We start from the raw sequence: 22,200 nt of genomic DNA on the forward strand, positions 1-22,200 counted from the left end.
GAATAAGCCGTGACTGAAGAGGGTCGACGATGGAGAAATTCAGCGATGACAAACGCTGCCGTCAGCAGCGCTAAGCCTGTTGCGGTGGTGGTTTGGCAATGGTTGGTTCCGCACTGGTCGATTGGGTCGGATTATTCAGATTATTCAGATTATTCAGGGTCAGTCATCGCATGGCTCAATGGCTCTAAAATCCCCTGATGGCTCATTAGTTCTCAATAATCAACCATAATCTCTCAATACAGTACGCAGTAAAGTAGGGAGTAACTACCTAGGTAGCAGTACTCCGGAGTAGAAATGCAAACGCCTGACTAAGACCTTACGTCATTCGACCCCCCAGCACGTGGTGATACTCGATAAGGCGTCGCGCTCCGATTGGACGGCGGGCGGCCTTCGCAGCGGCCAGCGTTGCCTTTCCTCGCGACTCTCCTCGTTACCCCGGATTGTTGATCGTCTGCTGCTGCTAGAGTAGTTCTCGTTGGTCTTTCGGTATTCTCCGCTATCTCTTCTAACCCTCCAATCCCTATTTAGCTCCACGGCCTGGGGCTGTCCCGCCGGGAAGCTCGCAACAGGCCAGATCGTCTCTCCGCCCGGCATCGCGATAGACCGGCAACAGCTGCACTAGAATCTCATAGTCCCATTCTTACTCTGCTACTTCTTGCCATTCGTCATCTTCTCTGCGTTCGACCCAATATGCCTGGAGGCTCCGGGATAATCGCGCCGCTAATAGTGCTGGCATGCGCCAGTTCCACTGCCTGGGCCAGCAAGAAGGTCTTCAACATACACGACGATCTTCTCGCATTTCCTCAAGTACGCAGATTTTCTGCTGCCTGATGTCTAGGATGTTGACTAACAAGAAACCAATTCTAGTATCAAGTCCTTTTCCCCGAAGGCTATCTCCTTGAATCACATGCTCGAGAACTGCTCTACTCGCAACAAGACGAATCTTCTACTTTCAGCGACGAACAGAGAAATTTCGGTCAAAACCAGGCCCAAATTGCCTTGAACGGTGGCTCTCATGGAAGCACGGGAGGGAGACTGCGGCGAGAGGAAGGGGAGCTGGTTTCCTACGAGGAGATGGACCTCGAAGGTCAGCGATACCTGTGTCGCATCCCCCACGTCGACAGGGAAGACCCGAGCAAATCAAACGGCACGCAGGAATCGACCGAGGCGGAAGAGAAACGAGAACTGGCGCGGGCGACGGATCGCGGGATGGAGCTGCTGCGGGAGATGGAGGGCAAATGCATGTACTATGTGTCGGGATGGTGGTCCTACTCCTTCTGCTACAAGAATCAGGTGAAGCAGTTTCACGCGTTGCCTTCGGGGAGCGGGATTCCCAACTACCCGCCCATGGAGGATCCCACTACGCATTCGTTCATCCTCGGCCGGTTTCCGCGGTCCGTAGGCGGTGATGACGAGGCGGAGGACACGGACAGCAAGAAGACCACGGCTCTCGCCGAGCTGCAAACGAAAGGGGGCTCGCGGTACCTCGTGCAGCGTCTCGACGGCGGCACCCGCTGCGACCTCACGGGAAGAAACCGGAAGATCGAGGTCCAGTTCCACTGCCACCCGCAATCGACGGACCGTATCGGCTGGATCAAGGAACTCACCACCTGCTCCTACCTGATGGTGATCTACACCCCGCGTCTGTGTAACGACGTCGCGTTCTTGCCCCCGCAGCAGGAAGAAGTGCATTCAATTGATTGTCGAGAGATCCTCACGCCGGACGAGGTGCCCGAATGGGAGGCGATGCAGAAATATCATATGTCGCAGCGACTGGTCGAATCCGCAGAGACCCCGGAGTTCCCCATCGTTGGAGACATCCAGGTGGGGGCTCAGAAGCTGGTTGGGTCCGAGGGCAAGACGATTGAGAAGGGCCGCGTGGCCTCTGCCGGGGAAGAGAAGGTCGATACCCTGGCCAAACGCGAGAACGGGGAAATCCAACGGCTGTCGCGCGAGGAGCTGAAGAAGTACGATCTTGACCCCGAGAAGGTCGAGGAGCTGAAGCGACAAATGGAGGAGTGGGCCAAGGGTAAGGACTGGACACTGGAGGTCGTCTTAGCCAACGGAGAACGGGGACTGCGCGGGATTGTGGACACCGACAGCGAGGAGTCCGAGACGGTAGAGACGACGGGGAAGACGCAGACCCAGTCTACAGAGAAAGGCGAGCAGGCCGAAGGGGCAAGGCAGAAGGATGGTGCTGGGCAGAGGCAACAGACGGCGTCGACAGGAGACCATGACCCCGAGCAGAGCCTCGAGGGTGAGGGTGATCAGGCTGAAGACACTGAGCTCCAAATGGAGCAATTCTACATGGTGATTTGAGTGTATGCGTGTGTGCATTTTTGATATCCAGGTTTTCCCCAGTGTTAATAAGTTGAAGCATGATGATGTTCCTGTAGTCCAAGGATATTTAGTATACACAGTGACCACCTGTTCACTCTCAGGCCCGCGTTCCCGTCGATCGGCGCTCATTAAACACCAGAGGATAGCGAGTAACGAGTATAGCAGGGACTACATGAATTGAGGAAGTAAATCCATGAATCCAAAAGGGGTGCAGAAAACGTGACGTGACCGCCTTCTGGCCATCGCGAACCGTCTCCAGTTGGTTCTCTTCTTCTGCCCGATCGTCTTCTCTCCCTATTAATTCCCATTACGCACGCACTCCCCCACTCTTTCGACCGGATTTCCTTCTCTTCCCTTCCTTGCCCGATCATCTCCTGGTCGTGCCTTCACCTGCCCTCCCCTCCGTCTCGTGGGCTAGATCCAGGACTAGTCTTTAATTAACTCTTGGTCTTGAGTACCTGGAATTGCCAAGCCAGTCGGTGTCCTCCACCCTCCCTCGACTATCTTCCCCCCCCCGACCGGCCCATCCACTTCCAACCTCCGGATTTACCGTTCATTCACCTCCCTGACAGATTGGAGCCCAACACCCGCTCTGTGACACCTGTTCGTTCCGGACCGCTGCCTGCTGCAGCCAACCCCTCCGCAGCTGCTTGAAATCTTATCGCCGCTTTGCTAGCGATCGCTGTCCAAGATGGGTTTCCTAGGTGTATACTCGGCCCTCTACGACTACCACCCCCAGGCGCAGGGGGAATTAGAGCTGCGCGAAGGTGATTTACTGTATATTTTGGAGAAAAGCGCGGAGGATGCCTGGTGGAAGGCCAAGAAGAAGGCGGAGCGAGACGACGAGGACGAGCCTGAAGGCCTGGTGCCGAATAACTACGTTGAGGAGGTAAGAATCCCCGTGTTGAAGATTCCCTTTGGCTGTTCAGGTCGCATGCAGAATGGCATGGTGGCCGGAAGTCCTTGAGAGAGACCGGTGGAAGCTGTTGGTGGCTGTTCTCACTCAGGGGTAGTTCGTGGGAGCGAGAGAAACATCCGGGTATGGGGATTAGCAGTTGCTGACCGGGGCCATTGTCCATTCTCATCTACAGGCTCAACCAATTCACTCGGCTAAAGCGCTTTACGACTATACTCGCCAAACCGACGAGGAGGTATCCTTTTCGGAAGATGCGGAACTGATGGTGTACGATACGGCGGATCCGGACTGGACCTTAGTTGGTGTTGGTTCGGACTACGGCTTTGCCCCTGCAAATTACATCGAGATAGACGCGCAGCCCGCCCATGCTCCAACGACGCCTGCCATCTCGTCTCCTCCGGCCGAGCCCGCCCCTCCTAGTCTTCCGCAACGGCCAGCGGCGGCGCCGGCAGAGGAAGCCCCGGAGCCCGTTGCCAGTCCTCCCGTCGACACGCCCCAAAATTCGGCGGCCAGCGCAATTGCGAACATCATTCACCAGCAGCATGCATCCCCCACGGAGCCTTCGGCTCCCCGAACTGTGCCACCTCCGCCTCAGCCTCAACCGTCTTACGAGCCCGAAGAAAGCTATCGAAGCGAGCCCTCGCCGCCGCCCCCGGCTTTGCCTCGGCGCCCTCCGTCGGAGCAGATTTCCTCTCCCGTGCGTTTCGATCTCCCGCCGGAGCCTTCCCCACCCCCGCGGCCTAGGGTTGCCTCAATCCAGGAAGGCGAGCGCAAAGGCCATGTGCAGGAGTCTCCCCCGTACAACCGAGTTGGCCAGCCGGCACCGCGCTCGCCCTCCGGATATCACATCTATAACATCAATGAGATGATCGAGGTGATGGGCAAGAGAAAGAAGAAGCCTACAACTCTGGGAATCAACGCTGCCACCGGCACCATCTTCATCTCGCCCGAAGATGACGGCGAGGATCAGGAATGGACTGCAGATAAGCTGTCGCACTACTCAATTGAGGGCAAACATGTTTTCGTTGACATGGTCCGTCCCAGCAGAAGTATCGATTTCCACGCCGGAGCCAAGGACACTGCCCGCGAGATTGTCGCCGCCCTGGGTGAAATCTCGGGCGCCTACCGCGCAGAAGGCCTGAGGGAAGTGATCGCGGCCGGGTCCGGTGGCGGCGGTCAGAAGAAGGGACAGATGGTGTACGAGTTCATGGCCCAGGGCGAGGACGAAGTGACCGTGGCGCAGGGTGACGACGTCATCGTCCTCGACGATACCAAATCTGACGAGTGGTGGATGGTCCGGCGCTTGAAGAACGGCAAAGAGGGCGTTGTCCCCAGCAGCTATGTGGAAATCACCGGCGTCACGTCCAGCCAGTCCCCCGGATTGGATGCCGGTCTGTCCGCCATCGAACGGAATCGGCTCGAAGAGTCCAGGTTGACCAAGGAGGCGTTGCGCAAGTCAACTATCGAATCTAAGGATTCGCGGAGTCCCGAGGTGGGTTTCTTCCCCCCCCCTTCATAATTCACCCTTCTATAATCGCATTTGGAAAGGCTGGATGTACTGACGATTGCCTTCTTTGCGACGACAGAAACGCGACAGCCGAAGCAGCCATAAATCCAGTAAGTCTCTCTTATTTACAGCAGTCGCCGTTGTCGGTCATGCTAATGGCATCGATAGAACCTGATCCAAACAAAACGAGACAATGGACCGACCGGACCAAGACGTTTACCGTGGAGGCTCAGTTCATCGGCCTCCAAGACGGCAAGATCCATCTCCATAAAACGAACGGCGTCAAAATCGCCGTGCCCATCCCGAAAATGTCGGTCGAGGATCTGGAATTTGTGGAAAAGGCCACTGGTGTGTCCTTGGACGAGGATAAGCCTCTATCAGACATTCGCCGTCGGTCTCAGAAACTCGAGCCCGAGCCCACTCGTTCCTCGGGCGAGGCCAAACGGTCCGGAGCTTCCATCCAGCAGTCGGACTATGACTGGTTCGATTTTTTCCTCAAGGCAGGTGTTGGTCCTCATCAGTGCGAGCGGTACTCCCAGAACTTCATCAAGGATTCGATGGACGAGACTATTCTTCCGGAAATCACTCCCGAGGTTCTTCGAACGCTTGGGTTGAAGGAGGGTGATATCTTGCGGGTGATGCGCCATCTGGACACTTTGTTCAACCGCGCTGGCGGCAAACCTAAGCCGCGCAATGTGAGCTTCGGCGGCGAAGAAGTGATCGCCAACGGCGAGGATGGCTCCTCGGGTGGCCTCTTTTCTGGACCAGGAGGCACGCTGCGCAACAATACTCGCAAGGGCAGACCGGCCCCCGCCGTTCAGACCAACGACGTGGTTGATCCTAAGGCTTTCGAGCAGAAGGACACTTCCACCTCGTCCGACCAGGACGCAACCCCCCCGGCTTCTGCTGCGGCCGAAAAGCCGGTCAAACAAGGCTTCGATGACGACGCATGGGAAGTCAAGCAGCCGAAACAGCCTGCCACCACCGCGCCAGCTGCGACGAGCTCCCCCCCTGCTACGACCTCGCCTGCCCCGACTCAGACTCCAACCCAGCCCACCCAGCAGCAGTTGACCGGAGCATTGGCAGATCTATCAATCCTTCATCCTCCGCTTCAGCCCACTCCCACTGCGCAGCCTGCTCCTTCACCCCAGTCCCCGCCGGCTGCTGCGCCCATGATTCAACCCCAACCAACCGCCGTGCCTGTGTCTCAACCTCCGCCACAGCAGCCACAACAAACCGGGGCCAGCCCCGGGTTCTTCTCCCAACTGGGCCAGCCCGGACAGCAAGGGTTCAGCCCTCAAGCGACCGGCTTCCAGCAGGCCGCGAGACAACGCCCTCAGGCCCCGCAAACCCTGGGTCAGAGCTCTCTGCTGCCACCTCCGCCTCCGCGACCCCTTTCGGCCCCCCAGAATTTCCCCCAGCAGCCGAACTCCTTTGGAGCCACTCCGCTGCAGCCCCAGCTTACAGGGATCCCTCAAGCAGGGCCGCAGATTGCGCCTCCCGGACAGAGCCTCGCCGAGCTCAACCAGCAGCGCTTCCAACCGTCGCTTCAGCCCCAACCAACCGGCTTTATGCCTCAGAACCAATTCCAAAACGGATTGATGCCGCAACCGACTGGCTTCCAGCCGCAGTCGCAGTTTGGGATCCAGCAGCAGCAACAGCAACAGCCTGGGTTCCAGGGACTTATGCCTCAGCCCACTGGCTTTGGAGGCTTCCAACCGCAGATGCAGCAGCCGATGCAAACCGGCATCAATTCCATGCTTCCTCCAGCCTTGCAGCCTCAGCCCACCGGTTTGAATGGTGTTGGTGGTATGCCCTACAACGCATCGCCGCCTCCGATCCCGCCTATTCCTCAACAGCCCACGGCAACGCCGTTGCAACCGCAAAAGACCGGGCCGCCTCCGTCGATCAGGTTTGGCGTCAAGCCCGAGGCTCCCAAGAAGCTTGCTCCCCAGCCAACCGGTCTCAAGGCCAACCTTTCTCAAGCCAGTAAGCTCCCACCTGTTTGCCTTCTGTTGATTCCCAGTGTCATGTTGACTAACATCCTCTCTAGCGCCTACGAATCCGTTTGGCTTCTGATTCCAATTCTGCTGTATATATCTCTTTTTTCCTTTGCGGCACATGACTTCTACTATACCTCGTTCTCGGATTTCGCTGGCGGAATTGCACGCGCAACATGGATATGAACTGTTGTGGCTCTTTTGTTCAGCCCCTCTCACGCTGTAATGCGTTCTAAACTCTAGTCATGGCCCACCTGCTTCATCGCCGGTTTCTGAAAGAAATGCCTCGAGAATAATTTTTTCTTATCCGCTCATACACTTTCCTTTCCCTTTTTTTTTTCCCTTTTCACTTTTCGTGCCTTTTTTTAACGCGGCCTCAGCGACCTAGACCTGTTCTTGTCTCCTTTCCCCCCATTCTCTTTTCCATTTTTGAAACACTACGTAATTTTGGAAGACAGCGGCAGCTCTCTTATATGCCCTTATCTTCAGTTTCCTTTGTCTCACCCATTCCATCAGTCTACTCGGGACCTCTTCTTTCCCGACGACTCATCTCACCATGTCGGCTCTTTCCTGTCTTATACTTTATGATGGCTGTGCTGGTACCGGTTGGAGGACCTGTTTTCTGCACCTTGCCACATCTGCTTGTCCTTTTCTTTTCTTTTTTTTTTTTTTTTACCTTTAATCATGGTTGCGTTTGTTCGTCTCATCTCTCCGTTCCCCTCTCTTTTTTCGTATTGCTCGTCGTCTCTCCTGTTTCCTTGCTATCTCTGGTATGTATGTACGGTACATATAGGTCGTTGATTCCAGACAAAATGTATGCAATAGTCACTTCTACAAGGGTCCAGGTTGTCTAGGTATGTAATGGATAGGATAGGATAGGGTAGGATAGACTATATGTACATCTCGTCCCGGATTCCGAGAGTCAGGAGTAGAATCGGCAGACCGTCAAAACGCCACCAGCGCCCTGCCGAATCGAGCATCAACTCCGGGAGGGTCTAAATGAAACTGTCCGGAGGGCATAGTCATCAAGATGTCGTGAAAGAGGTGGGGAAGGTCCGCTTCCGTGTGGGCGGATTAGCAATAATTGGTCCAGGTGCTATTCGTGTGTGCATGAGACCGGTGGATAGGGATAGGGATAGGGGTGAAAGAAATGGCAATGATGTAGATAGGAGAAAGATCAGGTATCCTCCCAGATTCCAAACACGGGGAGATCCTCGGCCATGTACAGAAGACCGTTATCTGGGAGCATGACGTCCGAGAGCGGGGTCTGGCCGCGAGCATCGGGCATGCCTGATCGATCGGCCATTTGGTGTCCGGACGGGATGGTGCCGCCTGGCGAGCAACCAATGGGGATACCGGTGGTCGTGAGGGTCGAGATGGCTGTGTCAAATGGAAGGGCAGCGGCGCCTTCGGCTCCGCCGCAGAGGGTGTCCCAGATGTCGTTGTCGGGCTGAGGGGCCGCGGAGGTCGTCGGTTCTGGTGGTTGGGAGGGGAGGGGGCCGGAGAACTTTTCGGGGGACAAGGGCGAAGGAACGGCGGGCTCACCTGGGCGAGTGATTGGGATATTGTCGTCGTTGCTCTCATTCGCCGGTCCGACTTGGCCGAAGAGTTGGTCGACCTGTCTGCTGCGGCGGTCCATCCATTGGCGGTTGCGTCGACGCACGTACTCGGCCACTGCAGCGCGGAGGTATTTGATGATTTGGTAGAAGCGACATGCATGCGGGTCATGGGGGACGAAGAGTCCGAGGAATTTCTCCGCCTTGTCCATGCCTTCTTCAAGGGGGAGTAAGTTGTCGTAGTCGGCGAAGAAGGCTGCCCCCAGAACAATCGCGGAGTTGAAAACCGAGTTTATCAGAAAAGGCAGTCGGCGCGGTAGAGAAGTGTATTGAGAGAGCCCGTCAACAATGTTTAGCCCTCTCAATGCCGAATAGACACACGCATCGGCGAAGAGGGCAACGCGGGAACTGCTCGTTCTCGACTCGGTGAAATTGCCCGGGTCACTCTTATTTCTCACATACTGCGACACCCGGAAAATTAGAAACGGCCGAGTCAGAAGAATAATGGACCAATAGTAGGAGCCGAAGACATGGGCCGCGGCTAAGGTGGTCTCGAGAGAATTGGTGTCGAGTCGCTCCGTCTGCATCTGCAGAAAAGCAGGGAGATTTCGGACCCAGGCTCGATGTTGATTGGAAATCGTGTCGGCCACATTGAGGGAGACGACTTGCTTCATGTAAACCTCGGTAAGGATTCGCTCGAAAATACGACATAGAGAAACCACCGTCAGAGACAGTTGTTCTTCGGGTTGAAGGCGCTGTTGCTCGCCTAGGGGTAGATTGTCCTCACGGGGCTCCCAATCAAAGTCCGAGGTAGCAGGAGGGCGACCTAAAGAGGCACTGAGGAAGAGGTCCATCATGCGCAGACTCTTCCAAACGCGCTCCCTAGCCCGGCGCTCCCTTGTGCAGAAGAGCGCATTCGCATCTCTCCTATGGATACCAACAGCATAAGCGGCTCTCAGTGCAATGCCAAGATTCATGAATGCGCCATTGCGCCGGCAGGCACCCAGCATATACATGGAAATTAAAACGTATGACTGAATGGTATAACTGCTGGGGGTTTCGGTGAATGCCGAAAATGCTAGTTGGCGACCGCTAACAAAATATTGCTCGGCCAGGGTCTGATTGGTGTCCGATACTTGCGCGCCGATTGCAAGAACGAGGTAGAAGATGGAGCTCACGGTGTCTTCATCTCCGGTGGGGTTTTCGACCCAATCGGCAATTCGTGGATGGAATTCATTCAGGTCGAACAGATCCAGCAATGGACTAGTAGCTAGAACATACTGACGAGCCAGGCGCTGGGCCTCATCGTTGCTGGGAGGTGGAACTAACGGTCCAGTTTGCGTGGTAGAGCTACTTTGGAAGGCTTCGAGCATTGAATGCCGTGACGTATCCTCCGTGAACTCGCAATTCCCGATCGAAGAGGAGACAATGCGACGGACGCTCTGCAGGAAGGATAAACTCGCGGAATCTCCGATGTACATAAATTTCCCTTGGCCATCGCGAAGAAGCCTAGCCACCTTCGGGACCGGTGCTGCGCCCTCTTTATCATCTGCAGCCTGTTGTTCGAGATTGGCGCTCTGGTCTTCCAATGAGTTCAACAAGCGATCCATGGCCGTCTGCCTCTGCGGTGTCGATACCATATGTTCACTGAGCAGCATTGTTTCCTTCGATTGACTGCTCGGTCTGAGTAGGCGGGCTGGTTTATCCGAGAAATGGCATTCTGATTCCTTGTGGCGCTGGACGCATATCGTACATGGTTGCTCCCCGTTGCATTTCTGTTTCCTCCGCTTGCAGCTGTCGCAAGCTCTCCTGCACCGCAACCTGGCCCCCGAAGCAGAGCTTGCCCTTGGCATGATGGTATACGAAGGATTGGGTTGCGCTTAAGAAGAAAGCTCGTCGGATTCGGAGAGGGGAATCGAAGTTATCCAATCGCGGGGCCGAGCTGTTGCAGACAGCTGGAAAATCGAAACGGGACCCCAGCCAGACCAGCTGAGACCGGTGTTCAACATCTCTTTGCAAGATATCAATTGGACTGGAGCTATGGGACGCGACGGTCGGTTGAGAAGGCGGTTGAGAGGAAGGTTGGCAGGTGGAAGATGGAAGGTTTGCGCTGCTTTCCCCGGACTCGCCGCGGAGCAGCTTCCGCAGCTGACTAAGCCTTTCTTTCCATCTCTTAGATCTACACAGCAGTCTACAGAGCACACGGAGTTTGGAATACATCAGTCGTTCAATTATATTTGCCAAATACACTATATACGTTACACCAGGATGGCTGCGAATCAATCAAGGCCGGAAGGATACAATCTTTCCCCAGGTGTCGGCCGTGCCCCAGATTCCATGGCGCAAGCATGACAATTGCACAATCTGGCTATGGTCGACAAACAGGTTGACGTCAATGCCGAACTCTCGGATGTACCAGTTGTACACCTTGGGATCTGCTGCCTCGAACATCACGCGCTCGGAGGGAAGCTCCTTCATGATCCGGGACACCACATCGGTGCGCCAGGACTCCACGTTCTCCGTGATCCCTTCGGATTCGATCATCAGGCGCTCCACGCCGGCATTCAAGAATTTGTGGCCCAGGTTGACCAGCTTGCCCGGGTCGGAGGTGCCAATTGCCTCGAGACCAGAAGCTGGGGTGTCGCCGCCCGCGCCGAACTGGATTCCCAACTCCGGCTTCGCTTTCAGCTTGTAAGAATGGACCTTGTCGACTAGACGAAGCCAATCGTCTTCCGGGAAGGACAAGAAACCCGAGGACAACTCAATCACATCGAACCTGATCACAATCAAATTAGAATCCGATGAGTGAGGGATGGGGTTGCCAAGAGAAACAACGTACCCTAGATCCTTGCACTTGGTAAGGTACTTGTCGAACACAGCATTAGGGTCTGGGTGCGTGAGAAGATGCTCGGCCCAGCCGCCCTGTGCAGTGCCATATAGCGATTAGAATCCATGGGCCGTTACTCGAGCCGACACGAATGACTTACCGTTGATACATAGACTCCATGCTCATGTGCAAGTTCGATCAACTCCCTCAGGGGTTTCTCTTGGAAGAGAGAGAATGAACCACCGGCGAACTTCAAGCCGTCCACATGCGTTCCCATGCTGCATGTGTTGTTAGACTCATTCATTTCTGTGGTCGATGCTAACTTACGTTTCCAGCACATCTGCAAGGTATCTCTTACCCATTACCTGGAATACACCTTGAATTTAGCTTCGCCTCTCCGGAGACTATACTAAGACACATTAATGAGACATACCGAGTAGTAAGGGCCTCTGATCTCCGTGACACCCTTGGTCCTTGGCTTGGGGGGTCTGGGGTTTGACCGGGCGAAACCGAACCCATTCTTGTCTTGGAGCAAAGTCACGTCGTGATCCGCATTCTTCTTAGTCGACAAACCTCGTGCGGAAGGTAATGTCGACACAGCGACCTTGGGGGCCTGCCGCGAGGCGAGACCAAGGATGTTTCTGGCGGCAGTGGTGGTTTGAGGCACCGAGAACATTGTGAATATGTATATGATTTTCCACGGGACTGGTACTAAGAAATCCTTTCAATCGAGGGCTTTATTGGTCAATGATATTTGAATTCCATTAATTGATTTGATTCATAGCCTAGCATTCATCACGAGATGTAGCTCTGCTATATAGTATCAACTGGGCTGGATTGAGAGGTTCGGATGTCCATCGCCAGCTGTGGTGTGAGCTTGACTGACGTAAGGGTTATCTCATTACCTCACTCGTGGGACAGAGCGCCAGTGATGGTGAACCAAGTGCAACGGTCATACCCTCGACTACTCCATACAGTAATGCGCATTTTTGGATCGCAGGCAATGAAGTCAACATGGCGACATCTCGGTGACGTCATCGGTTGAGCAGAGCGGGCGAACAGTTCAGAGCCCGACATCCAAACAAGCTTGATCATCGGGATCCCAGCTGCAGAGTCAATCATCCGGATAAGTCTTCCCCATCTTGTCACGGCTCAATCGTAGGGTCTGGTGGCGTACCTTCAGCTACTCCGTACGGGAGCGATGCGTGCTTTTATGCGAGCGCATATCCACTCCGTATAGTTAGTACACCCCCGTCATAAATCTTAGTACGGAATGACACTAGTAGGTTATTCATCCGCCCCCAAGACTTTGCTTGATCGGAATCTGAAACACTGGAGATGGACAGGTTCAACCCTCGGAGGTGGCGGAGATGGTCGGCACCGAGAGGTTCCGAATCCGACAGCCTCGGAGTGGAAAGGAGGTTAAGTTTATCAGATCAGATCGGATTTGTTTCGCCTCCACCCATGGATTCATGAGAGATGGCATATCACGTATCGACAAGGCATGCTTGCCGCGTGGGAGAGCATATAAATATTATATGGTATTAGACATACCTCGGAAAGGCGGTTTTTGATCCAGCCCAGCCAAGAATTTCCTGGTCAGATATCCCGCACTACTAACTACGCAGTACGGAGTAGGTAATGCGTGCATATTCCGGATGTGGTACATCTATCGTTAGTACTGTAGCATGTAAAGCGCCAAGTGCCGATCGCATTCAGAAGAAGCGGGGGAGATCAACCTGGAATTCGGATTCGTATTCGGAGCTAGGGCCCGTCTTTTATCAAGGGGATTCACAACCTACGCAGTAGTATCTCGATTTTACTATGCTGCCTGGAACATGGTTGCATGGATGGCAGACTTGGCCTCCACGTTGGGCCCTGGAAGATAGTTCCAACTTCCAACAGGCAAACAGGCAACAAGTATAAACCACAGATGTTGGCGAATAGGTCCAAGGGAGGTGGATACTCGGAAAACACACTGCGTTCTCCATACTCCGTCCGGCGTAGATGGACGACGGACGACGGAGGAACTGGATCCTGAAGCCGAGCACACCACTGGACTAGTAGGGACTAGTAAGTCGGTCGGTCCACTAGTTGGCCAGTTCCACCGCGACAGGGCTGACAGCCCAGCCAATGGATCTGCTTTCCGCCGAGGCAATATTGTTGCATTTCCTCCTCTGAGTTGGCATTGATAAGAAGTTGCCCTCCGCCCCACGAGTGTTGGGTACGGGGTGGGGGCTGATTGGTTCACACCTTCATGCAGAGCCTGAGAGGTGCCTGGGCAGTCACTCCGGAGTAGACAGACTCGGGGCGGCAAGTGCTCACGTCCACGACACCTCTGGTTTCTCCTTGTGCATCGTGCATAATTCTAGTCCGTCGGGTCCACTAGGGCTGGAGGGTCGTCGGCGCCAGAGTTGTCCGGCATCCGACGTCCTCCGGCGCTCCTTCCTTGGCAAACTGCCCGTCCGGGTCTAGCGTGCCTGACGACTTTGTCGAGTGAGATGGTCAACTCGGTTTTCTCCTCTACGCTGTAGGTACCTACTCCGGAGTAGGACGGTACCTAAGGTAGGTAGGTACCTTAGGGTAGGTAGGTAGTCTACTACGGACGGAGGACCTACCAGAGTATGCGTCTTGGCCGCCTCTAGCCTGACCCGCCAGGTCTATTGATCGTAATGTGCATAACTCCAATACTTAGTACTGCCGACCCTTCGTTACTTGTCGGCTTGGGCCTTGCTTTTTTCTTTTTCTTCTGTGCCTGGCCTGTCCCCGACTCCATCTGCTTTCTTCCAACCCGCTGGCTAGAGGCTCGTTCTCTCAGTAGGATGCCGAAGCTTTCTCTTTCACTTTCTTTGACCCTCCCATTGTCCCTACCCGTTGTATAGATAGACAATCCTCGCCAACCCGAGCTCCCTTCGGTATCGTTCGTTATTCTTCCTTGTCTCCCTTCTCGTTTCCCACCCCCCGGAGATATCCCGTCATGGGCGCCGGAGCAGTTTTGGAGCCCCTGGTGGTGGTCGTGCTTCTCTTTGGCGGTACTTGGATAAATCGCAGCGCCAGTTCCTTTTCTTCGGCGCGCCGTCCTCGTCGCCGGTCAGGCGCTTGGCCTCGTGACGGATCTCCCGATTCGGTGGAATCGGGCATTGCGTCGCCAACCGCCAAGGATGGTCTGCTGGCTCGTCGCTCGACCTCGCCGTCTCTATTGCAGCCCGAGCTGAAATCGTGGCACCAGCGACAGATCGGTCTGTTATCCTACTCCGTCGAGGTGACTTCGCCCAACACCCTCGTCTTCCAGGATCGCTTCCTGAGTCGCCTGCTTCGCAAACTCCCCTTCCTCGCCGAATGCTGGTACTGGGCCTTGGTATACTGGGTACGAATCTCCTTCTTCCTGCTTCTTATGTTCTTCTGCCGTTTTGTCGATCTGCCTACAATCAGTACCGTCGGAGAGAGTGAGAGTGAGAGACCCTGGGGCAAGATAGGATACTGACCGGAAGTTCCGATGTAGACATATCAACTCGGCCGAGCCTTCACTGCCGTCACCCTGCGGGAGGGAACCGTGGACGTGGCGAGAAAACATGCCCTGCAGTTGATTCGTATCGAGGAAAGCCTCGGGATATTCTGGGAGATCCCGATCCAGCAGTTCTTCTTGCGACACACCAAGCTTATGACATGGACCAATTGGATATACTCCTTCATCCACATTCCCGGCACCATAGCCTTTCTTGTTTGGCTTTACTATTACACCACCACCCGCAATAGATTCGATGAGTCGCAACCCGGAAAGCCGCGAGGCATGATGGGCGGTTCCCCCGCCGGCCCGCTTCTGTATCAAGCTCGGAGGCGGACGCTGGCCGTGTGCAATCTTCTCGCCTTTGTGGTGTTTACGTTGTGGCCTTGCATGCCACCTCGCCTGCTGAGTGACAAGACTGCAGAGGGTCCCGATGGAGAACTGGGACGTAGCTATGGCTTCGTGGACACGGTGCACGGGGTGAACGGCGCAGGCAGCGTGTGGACGGAGAATCGATTTTGCAATCAATATGGTAAGACTTTTTCGACGTTTCACTCAACTTTGGTTCGCTGGCTAACTGAGATCGCGATGAAGCCGCCATGCCTTCGTTGCACTTTGGCTACTCTCTGATGATCGGGTTGACCATCATGACCATCCCATTGCCCGCGCATCACCGTCGATCAATCGGGCTGACCCGGTATTTTGGACTGCGGATTCCGTCATGGCGGCGGCTGGCCTGTCTGCTCTTGGGGTTCTCATACCCGTTTATCATTTTGGCGGCGATCGTCGCCACTGCGAACCACTTCATTCTCGACGCTATAGCCGGGGCAGTCGTCTGCGCTCTCGGGTGGAGATTTAACGGAATCCTGCTGAATCTGTTACCGTTGGAGGACTATTTCTTGTGGGTAGTCCGTATACATAAGCCGGAACCGGCGGACGGCTTTGGGAGCGCCGATGGATGGTTCGATGACGAGGCGACTCCGGAATTTGTTGCCGTCTCGCGATGATTTGGAGTACCGGATTCTTCCCTGACTCGCCGATACAATGTTCTATAATGATATTCTTCCCCATCCCACGACCCGTGACGCCTCTATTCTTATCTTGAACGCATGTACATATAGGCCGCCTTCCGGGGGGACCGAATTTAATGATTTACCATTCTCACCTGATACGATCGTGACGGAGTATCCAGGAGTCTCTTATTTTATTTTTTATTCTTCTTTTTTATTCTTCTTTTTTATTCTTCTTTTTTATTCTTCTTTTTTATTCTTCTTTATTTTTATTTTGACAACTTCATGTGTGTTGACCGTTAGATTCTTGAGGTCTGTAGAGGACAATTAGGTCGATTTGGCCCAGCTCTTCTGTAAACCCTCCTGGGCCACAGGGTCTGCAAGCTTGCCATCTTCTTTTATAGAGAATCGGAAATCTCTTTTCTCGCGAATGGCATGAAGATTTAGATTTAATTCGGTTCCTTATGTGATGATTCATACATACCCTTCCCCCACCTCCAGATTGTTGATCCGGTCTTAGTATCTGGCATCTATTAACCAATGTTAAGTTTTATATGATGAAGAGTTCTAGATGTATCCCTTATTGAACAGTTTGTCAAGCCACACGGGTCCGGACTGCGTAGAAATCAAGTAAAATTCCAGCAGTGCGTCGGGAGTGAATGCGAGGCGGGAAAAGTAGGGAAATGAATGAATAATGCTGAGAGACGGGGAGATCCCCAGCAATTATTTCCCAATCCTCCCCCTCTCTTCCTCTCTCCTCTTCGTTCCCCTCCATATCCGACTTAAATTGAACGATCTTCCCTTCGCAATCGCCCCCTGTGACTCCGTGCGTCGCCCGACATTTGCGATCGTGGGGCCTTCCTTGTCGCTCGCCGTTCGGGTGTTACTGTTGACATCAACCATTGCCATTGCTTGTGCCACCGGATTAGTCTGTTCCCCTTCCCTCGAAACATTTCCAATGATTTCTCTGAACGTGATCCCCAGGAATCTTCTTCATTGCCCTGTCGTCTTGTCCAAGGACACAAAACCGTGACTGCTTTTTCCGGTGTCTACTCTACGTCGATCACTGCGGGCAACCCCTCGGACGCATCAAGAGCTGTTAGGCCTGTTGCGCTTCATTTCCATCAAGATTTTCCCCAGTCTACCCTGCAGGCGACTGAGACCGTCTGCCTCGGCGTGTTTTTCTCTCGCTGTGACTCTGTCATCGTCGTGGTTGGTTAGTAGCGACGCGTTTAATCGGTTGGACATTGCCAACTGCCGTTCATCTATCTTCCATCCTCTCTGTCCGACCGGATCATCGCGGGCATCAGTTTGATCGCGGGGCTGTGATCTGACGTCCTCTGTTCTCGCCCGAATCCATCGATCGGGACGTTGTCGACCCCTTGGTGGTTGTGATTGTCTACTAGAGTCCTTGGCGCCTGGGACTGCTGCACGTCGCGTGAGAGGCCTACGAGGTTACGATTGATCTCGGACGGCGCCTGCTTGGTCGAGAGAAAGCCGACGACGTACCGAGCCATTAGACGTCGGGGGTGAAACCACCCGAATTTTTTTCTTTTGCGTTGTGTTGCGCTGGAGGGTGCGTCATTTGCGGTGACTGTTCCCCTGCCGGAAGAAGAAGCGCACGCGTTGTTCGACTTCCCGCCTCCCGTCGCGACCTTCTCCACCACTTCTCTTTCGCTCTCTTCCCTTCCTCTCCTTCTTTCTCCTCCCCCCCAAATTCCCACTTCATCCCTCCCCACCATCCCTCCTCCACCCCATTGATAAAGCTCCGGTCTCCTTTATCTCCTATCTCGACTTTTTTATCGAGCTCCGTTGCGCATCATGGCTGAAGACACTCCTGCCGCAGCACCCGCTGCTGAGTCGTCCGTTGAGCGCGCTCCCGCTGAGTCCAAAGCCGGTGCCACGGAATCGGCACCCGAGCCTTCCAAGGAGGAAAAGGCTGAGAATGCCAATGGATCGGAAGAAAAGCCATCTGGTAAGCGTCCCAGAGGTCCCCCGTCGCGGTTTGGAACCGCCGTGTGTCTTGGAGAGGCGTGCGCGTGCGTGTTGTTATTGGACATGGGAGCTGACCTGACGTTCTTCGAATTTTCCTCCCAGATGATGCGACCGCCTCTGATGAGAAGAAGCAATCATCCGAAGCTTCGGCTGAGCAACCCAGCGCGCCTGCCGAGTCTACTGACGCGAAGAAATCGGAAGAGGGTGCCGCCGCCGCGGCTGAGCCTGAAGCTGCCGCGGCCCCAGAAGCCAACGGAACTCCGGCATCGGCCAAGAAGTCTGGCGGCTCCAAGCGTAAATCCACGGGTAACGTCCCAGAACACAAGTCCAAGCTCAGCCGGAAGAAGTCGCAGATTCGCGTCACCCACCTGGACGCGAAACCCGGCGAGTACTTTCTCGCGCGTCTTCGAAGCTTCCCCCCGTGGCCGTCTATCATCTGCGACGAAGAGATCCTTCCCCAGACCCTCTTGAGCTCGCGACCCGTGACTGCCCGCCGACCCGACGGTAGCTACAGAGAAGACTACGCCGATGGCGGAAAGCGCGCCCACGAGAGGACCTTCCCCATCATGTTCTTTGAGACCAACGAATTGTGAGTGTCTTGCTCCTGCTTCATTTACGCCGTGTAGGTGGGCTAATGACCACGCCAGTGCCTGGATTCCCAACACTGACCTGAGCCCCATTGACCCCGAAGCCTGCAAGCAAGTATCGGAGAAGGGCAAGTCGAAACTGCTCCTCGCCGCTTACGCCGTGGCGGGCGAGGGCCACGACCTCCAGTATTTCAAGAACCTTTTGGCGGATCACCAGCGTGCCATGGAGCAGGAGGAGGAAGAGCGCGAAGCTCAGGCGGCCGCAAAGGCTGCCGCTAAGGCCGAAAGAGAGGCCAAGAAGAACAAGCGCAAGAGCATGGAAATCATCGACGACGAGGACGTGGATATGGAAGACGCAGGCGAGGGCGCGAAGAAATCGAAGAGCTCCAAGAAGCGCAAGAAGGACGCCGAGACCGAGAGCGAAGAGAAGGTGAGCTTGCCCGATGAGACCTGCGAAACTTTTGGATGTAGCGACGAACTAACGTTGGGTCGTTCTCATCTAGCCTGCTAAAACACCCAAGACCGGCACCAAGTTGAAGCTTACCACTCCGAAGACCCCGGCCAGCGAGAAGAAGGCCCCCGCTTCAAGCAAGGCCAAGCAGACCGCCAGCAGCAAGAAGGCCAACAAGGCTAGCGAGGAGGCCGAAGAGGGAACTCCTGCGGCTTCCAAGGAGCCCGAGAAGAAGGTAAATCCGGAGGAGGCCAAGGATAAAAAGGAGAAAGAGAGTACGTCGTACCCCTTCGTACCGCTGAGCCTCCGTGCTTCATTTGCTAATCCAGCTTAGTTCTTTTCGTTCGCCACAAGCTCCAAAAGGGCTTCATTTCGCGCGACCAGCCCCCGAAGGAGGAAGAAATGACCACCATGTCGGGCTACTTCAATAAGTTGGAGAACTATGGCGACTTGGAGGTTGCCATCATCCGTGCTACCAAGATCAACAAGGTGTTGAAGATGATCGTGAAACTCAGCTCCATCCCCCGCGATGAGGAATTCCAATTCCGACGTCGTGCCATGGATCTTTTGTCCAAGTGGAAGACGGTCCTTGATGCAGACACCCCGGCCGGCGAGAAGGACAAGGACGACAAATCCAAGGCCAATGGTGTCACCAAAGAAGACAGTGTGGACACTCCCATCAAGGCGGACACTGAGGGAGAGAAGGAGGACGAGCCCAAGAGCAAGCAAGATACTGCCGAGCCCCAGGATGAGTCGATGGTCGATGTCGATGCTGCAGAGAAGTCGCAAGCCCCCGAGCCATCGAAGGAAGAATCCGACAAGCCGGCCTCCAAGGATGATGCGCCCACGGCAGACAAGACGAATGAGAATGAGGACAAGTCCACGGAAGAGAAACCCACCGAGGAAAAGGCCGAGGAAAAGTCTGAGGAGAAAACCGAGGAGAAGACTGCGGAAGCTGCGGCATAGATATGAGCGGCTTGCCCGCTTTCGGTTGTCTCTCTTTTATTGTTCATTGTTGTTACTTTTCAAATTATTTCCCCGTACTGGCATGCAGTCTAATTTGCGTCATTTTCTCTTTTCTTTCTTGTCTCTTATCTTGGTTTGTGTCGGCAATGTTTGTATCTCTCAACTTTTTTCTAATTTCTTTTTCTTCCTTTTTTTTGGGATTGAGCAAATGAAGCTGGAAATCTCACCAATTCAAGAAAAAGTCTTTTAAACCCGTGTTTTGCAATATCTTAGCCCCCCATTCATCAGTTTCTATCTGGTCATCTATATTTGAACCCCGACAAACCCTAGATGTGAGTCAGTATCTCGGTGCTCTTGATGAACTTGGTACTCTCTTCCCTGTGTCCACTCTCCTTTTCTGCCAAAAGTCCATGGGCTTAAGCATATTTGATGAATGGGGGGTTTCTGGATGTATTGTTTTTTTTTGCTTTGCCTTTTTTGTGTTTCTGATCAAGACTGTTATCTCCATCTGCATCGCCTGGTTGATGGTCACATTTTGAATTTGGACTTTATTCAGGGGTCTTGAACTCCCCCAGCCATTCCATGATTGCACATGTGCACAGTACACGAATGAGTAGGAAGCAGCCACAGTCTGTTCTGTTCTATTCTATTCTATTCTATTAACACGACGATGTTGATTGTTGAACACCGTAGGTGCAGATGTCGGTATAATTACTAAAGTCATTCATGTTCGCCCTCCCATGTACATAGGAAGAGGGAACGTTCTATCGTCTATAACTAATGTATCACTGATGGTTTTCCCGATGTACCCAGAATTTCTTTTTCTCCGAACCAAACCAGACCAGACCAGACCGTACCGAACAAAAGAAAACTAAGGAAAGAAGGAAAAAAAGAGACAAGAAGAAGATAGGAAAGTCAACCGCCCATTTGCAAAAGACACTCCAGACCGACCCGGGAAGATGAAAGAGAAAAGAGAAAAAGCAATTATGTATATAGATCGTGAATGCAGGGTTATTGTACGCCGTGCTGTGCGGTTCGGGTTCTCTGCCGTGTAGTGTATCATATCGGTGGTTTTTATATAGTGATCTTGAAAGTGAAAAAAGACAGGAAGAGGAAATTTTAAGAGAGCGGGCGCGAGAGAAAGGTATGATTTCAAGTTGCAGTGCGTTCAAGATGATGACGATACGCTGATTCCTTCGTCCACGGCCACGACAGCCACGACCGCGATGTCATCGACCTTGCCGCCGCGGTACCAGTCTCCGGGATAGTACCGCTGCGCTTCCTTTGCGAAGGGACCGTCGCGTCGGAAATCCAGGCTGGCGAGCTTGGCCTCTCCCGCAATGGTGGCTGCGACAAGGGACTGGAGCGTGTGGATTTGGTCTTCCTGTTTCTTGGGGGATTTCTCCGAGGAAGAAGAGGGGGGAGGGACTAACGCCGTCAGTCCTTCGGGACCGGTGAGCTGGTCCAAGTCATCCGAGGGTTTGATGCCCGTGCTCCCCGTGGCCGTCCACGCACCCGTCAGCACCATCCGGCTGGTGACGAGTTTCAAGATGTCCTGGTTGTTGAGGTTGTCGAAGACGCCGTCCGTCGCAAGCAGCAGCACGTCGCCGTGCTGCATGTGCAGGTTCGTGACGGCCGCGTCGCGCGGGAAATCCTCCAGGTAGGCGCCGCCGAAGACGGAGGCCTGCTTGCGCATGCGCGGCGGGATGATGCTGAGCTGGTAGGGGGTGTTGAAGCCGTGGGTCTGCGGGACCGAGTAATGGTGCACGGCGGCGAGTCGCAATAAAACGGACCCCGAGTCTCCTAGGTTGGCCAGCTCAACGCGTCCGTCAGGTGAACCGACGCCCACAGACGCTGTGCACCCGCCGGCGCGGATCGATTTGTCCGCGACGACCTGATCGTAGCCCGCCTGTAGGAGATTCTTTGCGCGCAGCTGCTCCGCGGGCTGCTCCCAATCCAGCGCCGACTGGGCCATGTAGCAGCAAAGGGCGTGCGAGAAGTCGGCCGGGTCAACCTTGGACTCGGCCCAGCCGCCGACGCCGTCCGCTACGGCGAACGCGACGGGCCGGGGATCCTCATGGCCGACGCGACTGACGAAAAAAGCGTCCTCGCCGCTGTCGGGTCTCCGTTTGCGCCGGATCGCGGGATCGGTCGTGTCCGTGGCTACGCCGACGGCGGACAGGTCGGGGGTGAAATCGTGGGTGTTCTTGGCCGGGTGGAATCGACGGCCTTTACCGGACGCGGACGCGGCGATGCGGTAGGAGATTCGAGGGGCATCCAAGCGGCGACGAGGAGTCGAGTGGAAAGCCCTTGAGCGAGAGGTTGAAGGGAATGGGAGGTGAGCGGAAGAGGAGGAGGAAGATAAGAAAAAGAAGGACAATCGATCAACGGCCGTGGTTGTCCTGCAGACTGAACTGCAGGCTCTTCCGGGGGAGAGCAGCATGGCGAAAGATTATATAGAGAGAGATATTCTAAAATATATCCAACCCACCGATTGGAGGGAAGAGGAAAAAGTTGGGAATATTTCAAGAAGTCGAAAA

The 22,200-nt window shown here is 54.5% G+C and overlaps 8 protein-coding genes across 8 annotated transcripts; 6 read left to right on the forward strand and 2 right to left on the reverse strand.

The window, feature by feature from the left end:
• The first annotated feature begins 441 nt into the window (after positions 1-441).
• Positions 442-2,431, forward strand: P170DRAFT_512905 (uncharacterized protein). Its single transcript, XM_024855034.1, has 2 exons — positions 442-807; positions 868-2,431. The coding sequence occupies exons 1-2, from the start codon at positions 691-693 to the stop codon at positions 2,317-2,319; spliced, it is 1,569 nt and encodes a 522-aa protein (XP_024700053.1). The 5' UTR covers positions 442-690; the 3' UTR covers positions 2,320-2,431.
• Positions 2,432-3,031: 600 nt separating this feature from the next.
• P170DRAFT_367142 (cytoskeletal protein-binding protein SLA1) lies at positions 3,032-6,842 on the forward strand (the record flags this gene model as incomplete). The annotated part of the gene is made up of 5 exons (XM_024844791.1): positions 3,032-3,229; positions 3,432-4,748; positions 4,843-4,873; positions 4,932-6,752; positions 6,817-6,842. 5 exons carry the CDS (start codon positions 3,032-3,034, stop codon positions 6,840-6,842), a joined length of 3,393 nt encoding a protein of 1,130 aa, XP_024700054.1.
• Positions 6,843-7,039: 197 nt separating this feature from the next.
• On the forward strand, positions 7,040-7,779 carry P170DRAFT_266469 (uncharacterized protein). Its single transcript, XM_024843118.1, has one exon. The coding sequence runs from the start codon at positions 7,237-7,239 to the stop codon at positions 7,615-7,617; it is 381 nt and encodes a 126-aa protein (XP_024700055.1). The 5' UTR covers positions 7,040-7,236; the 3' UTR covers positions 7,618-7,779.
• A 161-nt stretch (positions 7,780-7,940) lies between these two features.
• P170DRAFT_449856 (coma-domain-containing protein) lies at positions 7,941-11,822 on the reverse strand (the record flags this gene model as incomplete). Its single annotated transcript, XM_024851074.1, has 7 exons — positions 7,941-10,198; position 10,568; positions 10,621-11,095; positions 11,159-11,241; positions 11,307-11,424; positions 11,474-11,511; positions 11,580-11,822. 7 exons carry the CDS (start codon positions 11,820-11,822, stop codon positions 7,941-7,943), a joined length of 3,216 nt encoding a protein of 1,071 aa, XP_024700056.1.
• Positions 11,823-12,639: 817 nt separating this feature from the next.
• On the forward strand, positions 12,640-13,136 carry P170DRAFT_440003 (uncharacterized protein). The gene has a single exon (XM_024849969.1). It carries the CDS (start codon positions 12,788-12,790, stop codon positions 12,953-12,955), a length of 168 nt encoding a protein of 55 aa, XP_024700057.1. The 5' UTR covers positions 12,640-12,787; the 3' UTR covers positions 12,956-13,136.
• Positions 13,137-14,123: 987 nt separating this feature from the next.
• On the forward strand, positions 14,124-15,658 carry P170DRAFT_366297 (phosphatase PAP2 family protein; the record flags this gene model as incomplete). The annotated part of the gene is made up of 3 exons (XM_024844752.1): positions 14,124-14,513; positions 14,649-15,183; positions 15,246-15,658. The coding sequence occupies 3 exons, from the start codon at positions 14,124-14,126 to the stop codon at positions 15,656-15,658; spliced, it is 1,338 nt and encodes a 445-aa protein (XP_024700058.1).
• A 1,824-nt stretch (positions 15,659-17,482) lies between these two features.
• On the forward strand, positions 17,483-19,660 carry P170DRAFT_479304 (PWWP domain protein; the record flags this gene model as incomplete). Its single annotated transcript, XM_024853658.1, has 5 exons — positions 17,483-17,636; positions 17,759-18,245; positions 18,304-18,673; positions 18,747-18,969; positions 19,029-19,660. The coding sequence occupies 5 exons, from the start codon at positions 17,483-17,485 to the stop codon at positions 19,658-19,660; spliced, it is 1,866 nt and encodes a 621-aa protein (XP_024700059.1).
• Positions 19,661-20,377: 717 nt separating this feature from the next.
• ppmA (type 2C protein phosphatase PTC7) lies at positions 20,378-22,195 on the reverse strand. The gene has a single exon (XM_024849970.1). It carries the CDS (start codon positions 22,101-22,103, stop codon positions 20,829-20,831), a length of 1,275 nt encoding a protein of 424 aa, XP_024700060.1. The 5' UTR covers positions 22,104-22,195; the 3' UTR covers positions 20,378-20,828.
• Between the last annotated feature and the right edge of the window lie 5 nt (positions 22,196-22,200).

Source organism: Aspergillus steynii (assembly GCF_002849105.1).
Source record: "Aspergillus steynii IBT 23096 chromosome Unknown P170scaffold_8, whole genome shotgun sequence".
Taxonomy (NCBI): Eukaryota; Fungi; Ascomycota; class Eurotiomycetes; order Eurotiales; family Aspergillaceae; genus Aspergillus; species Aspergillus steynii.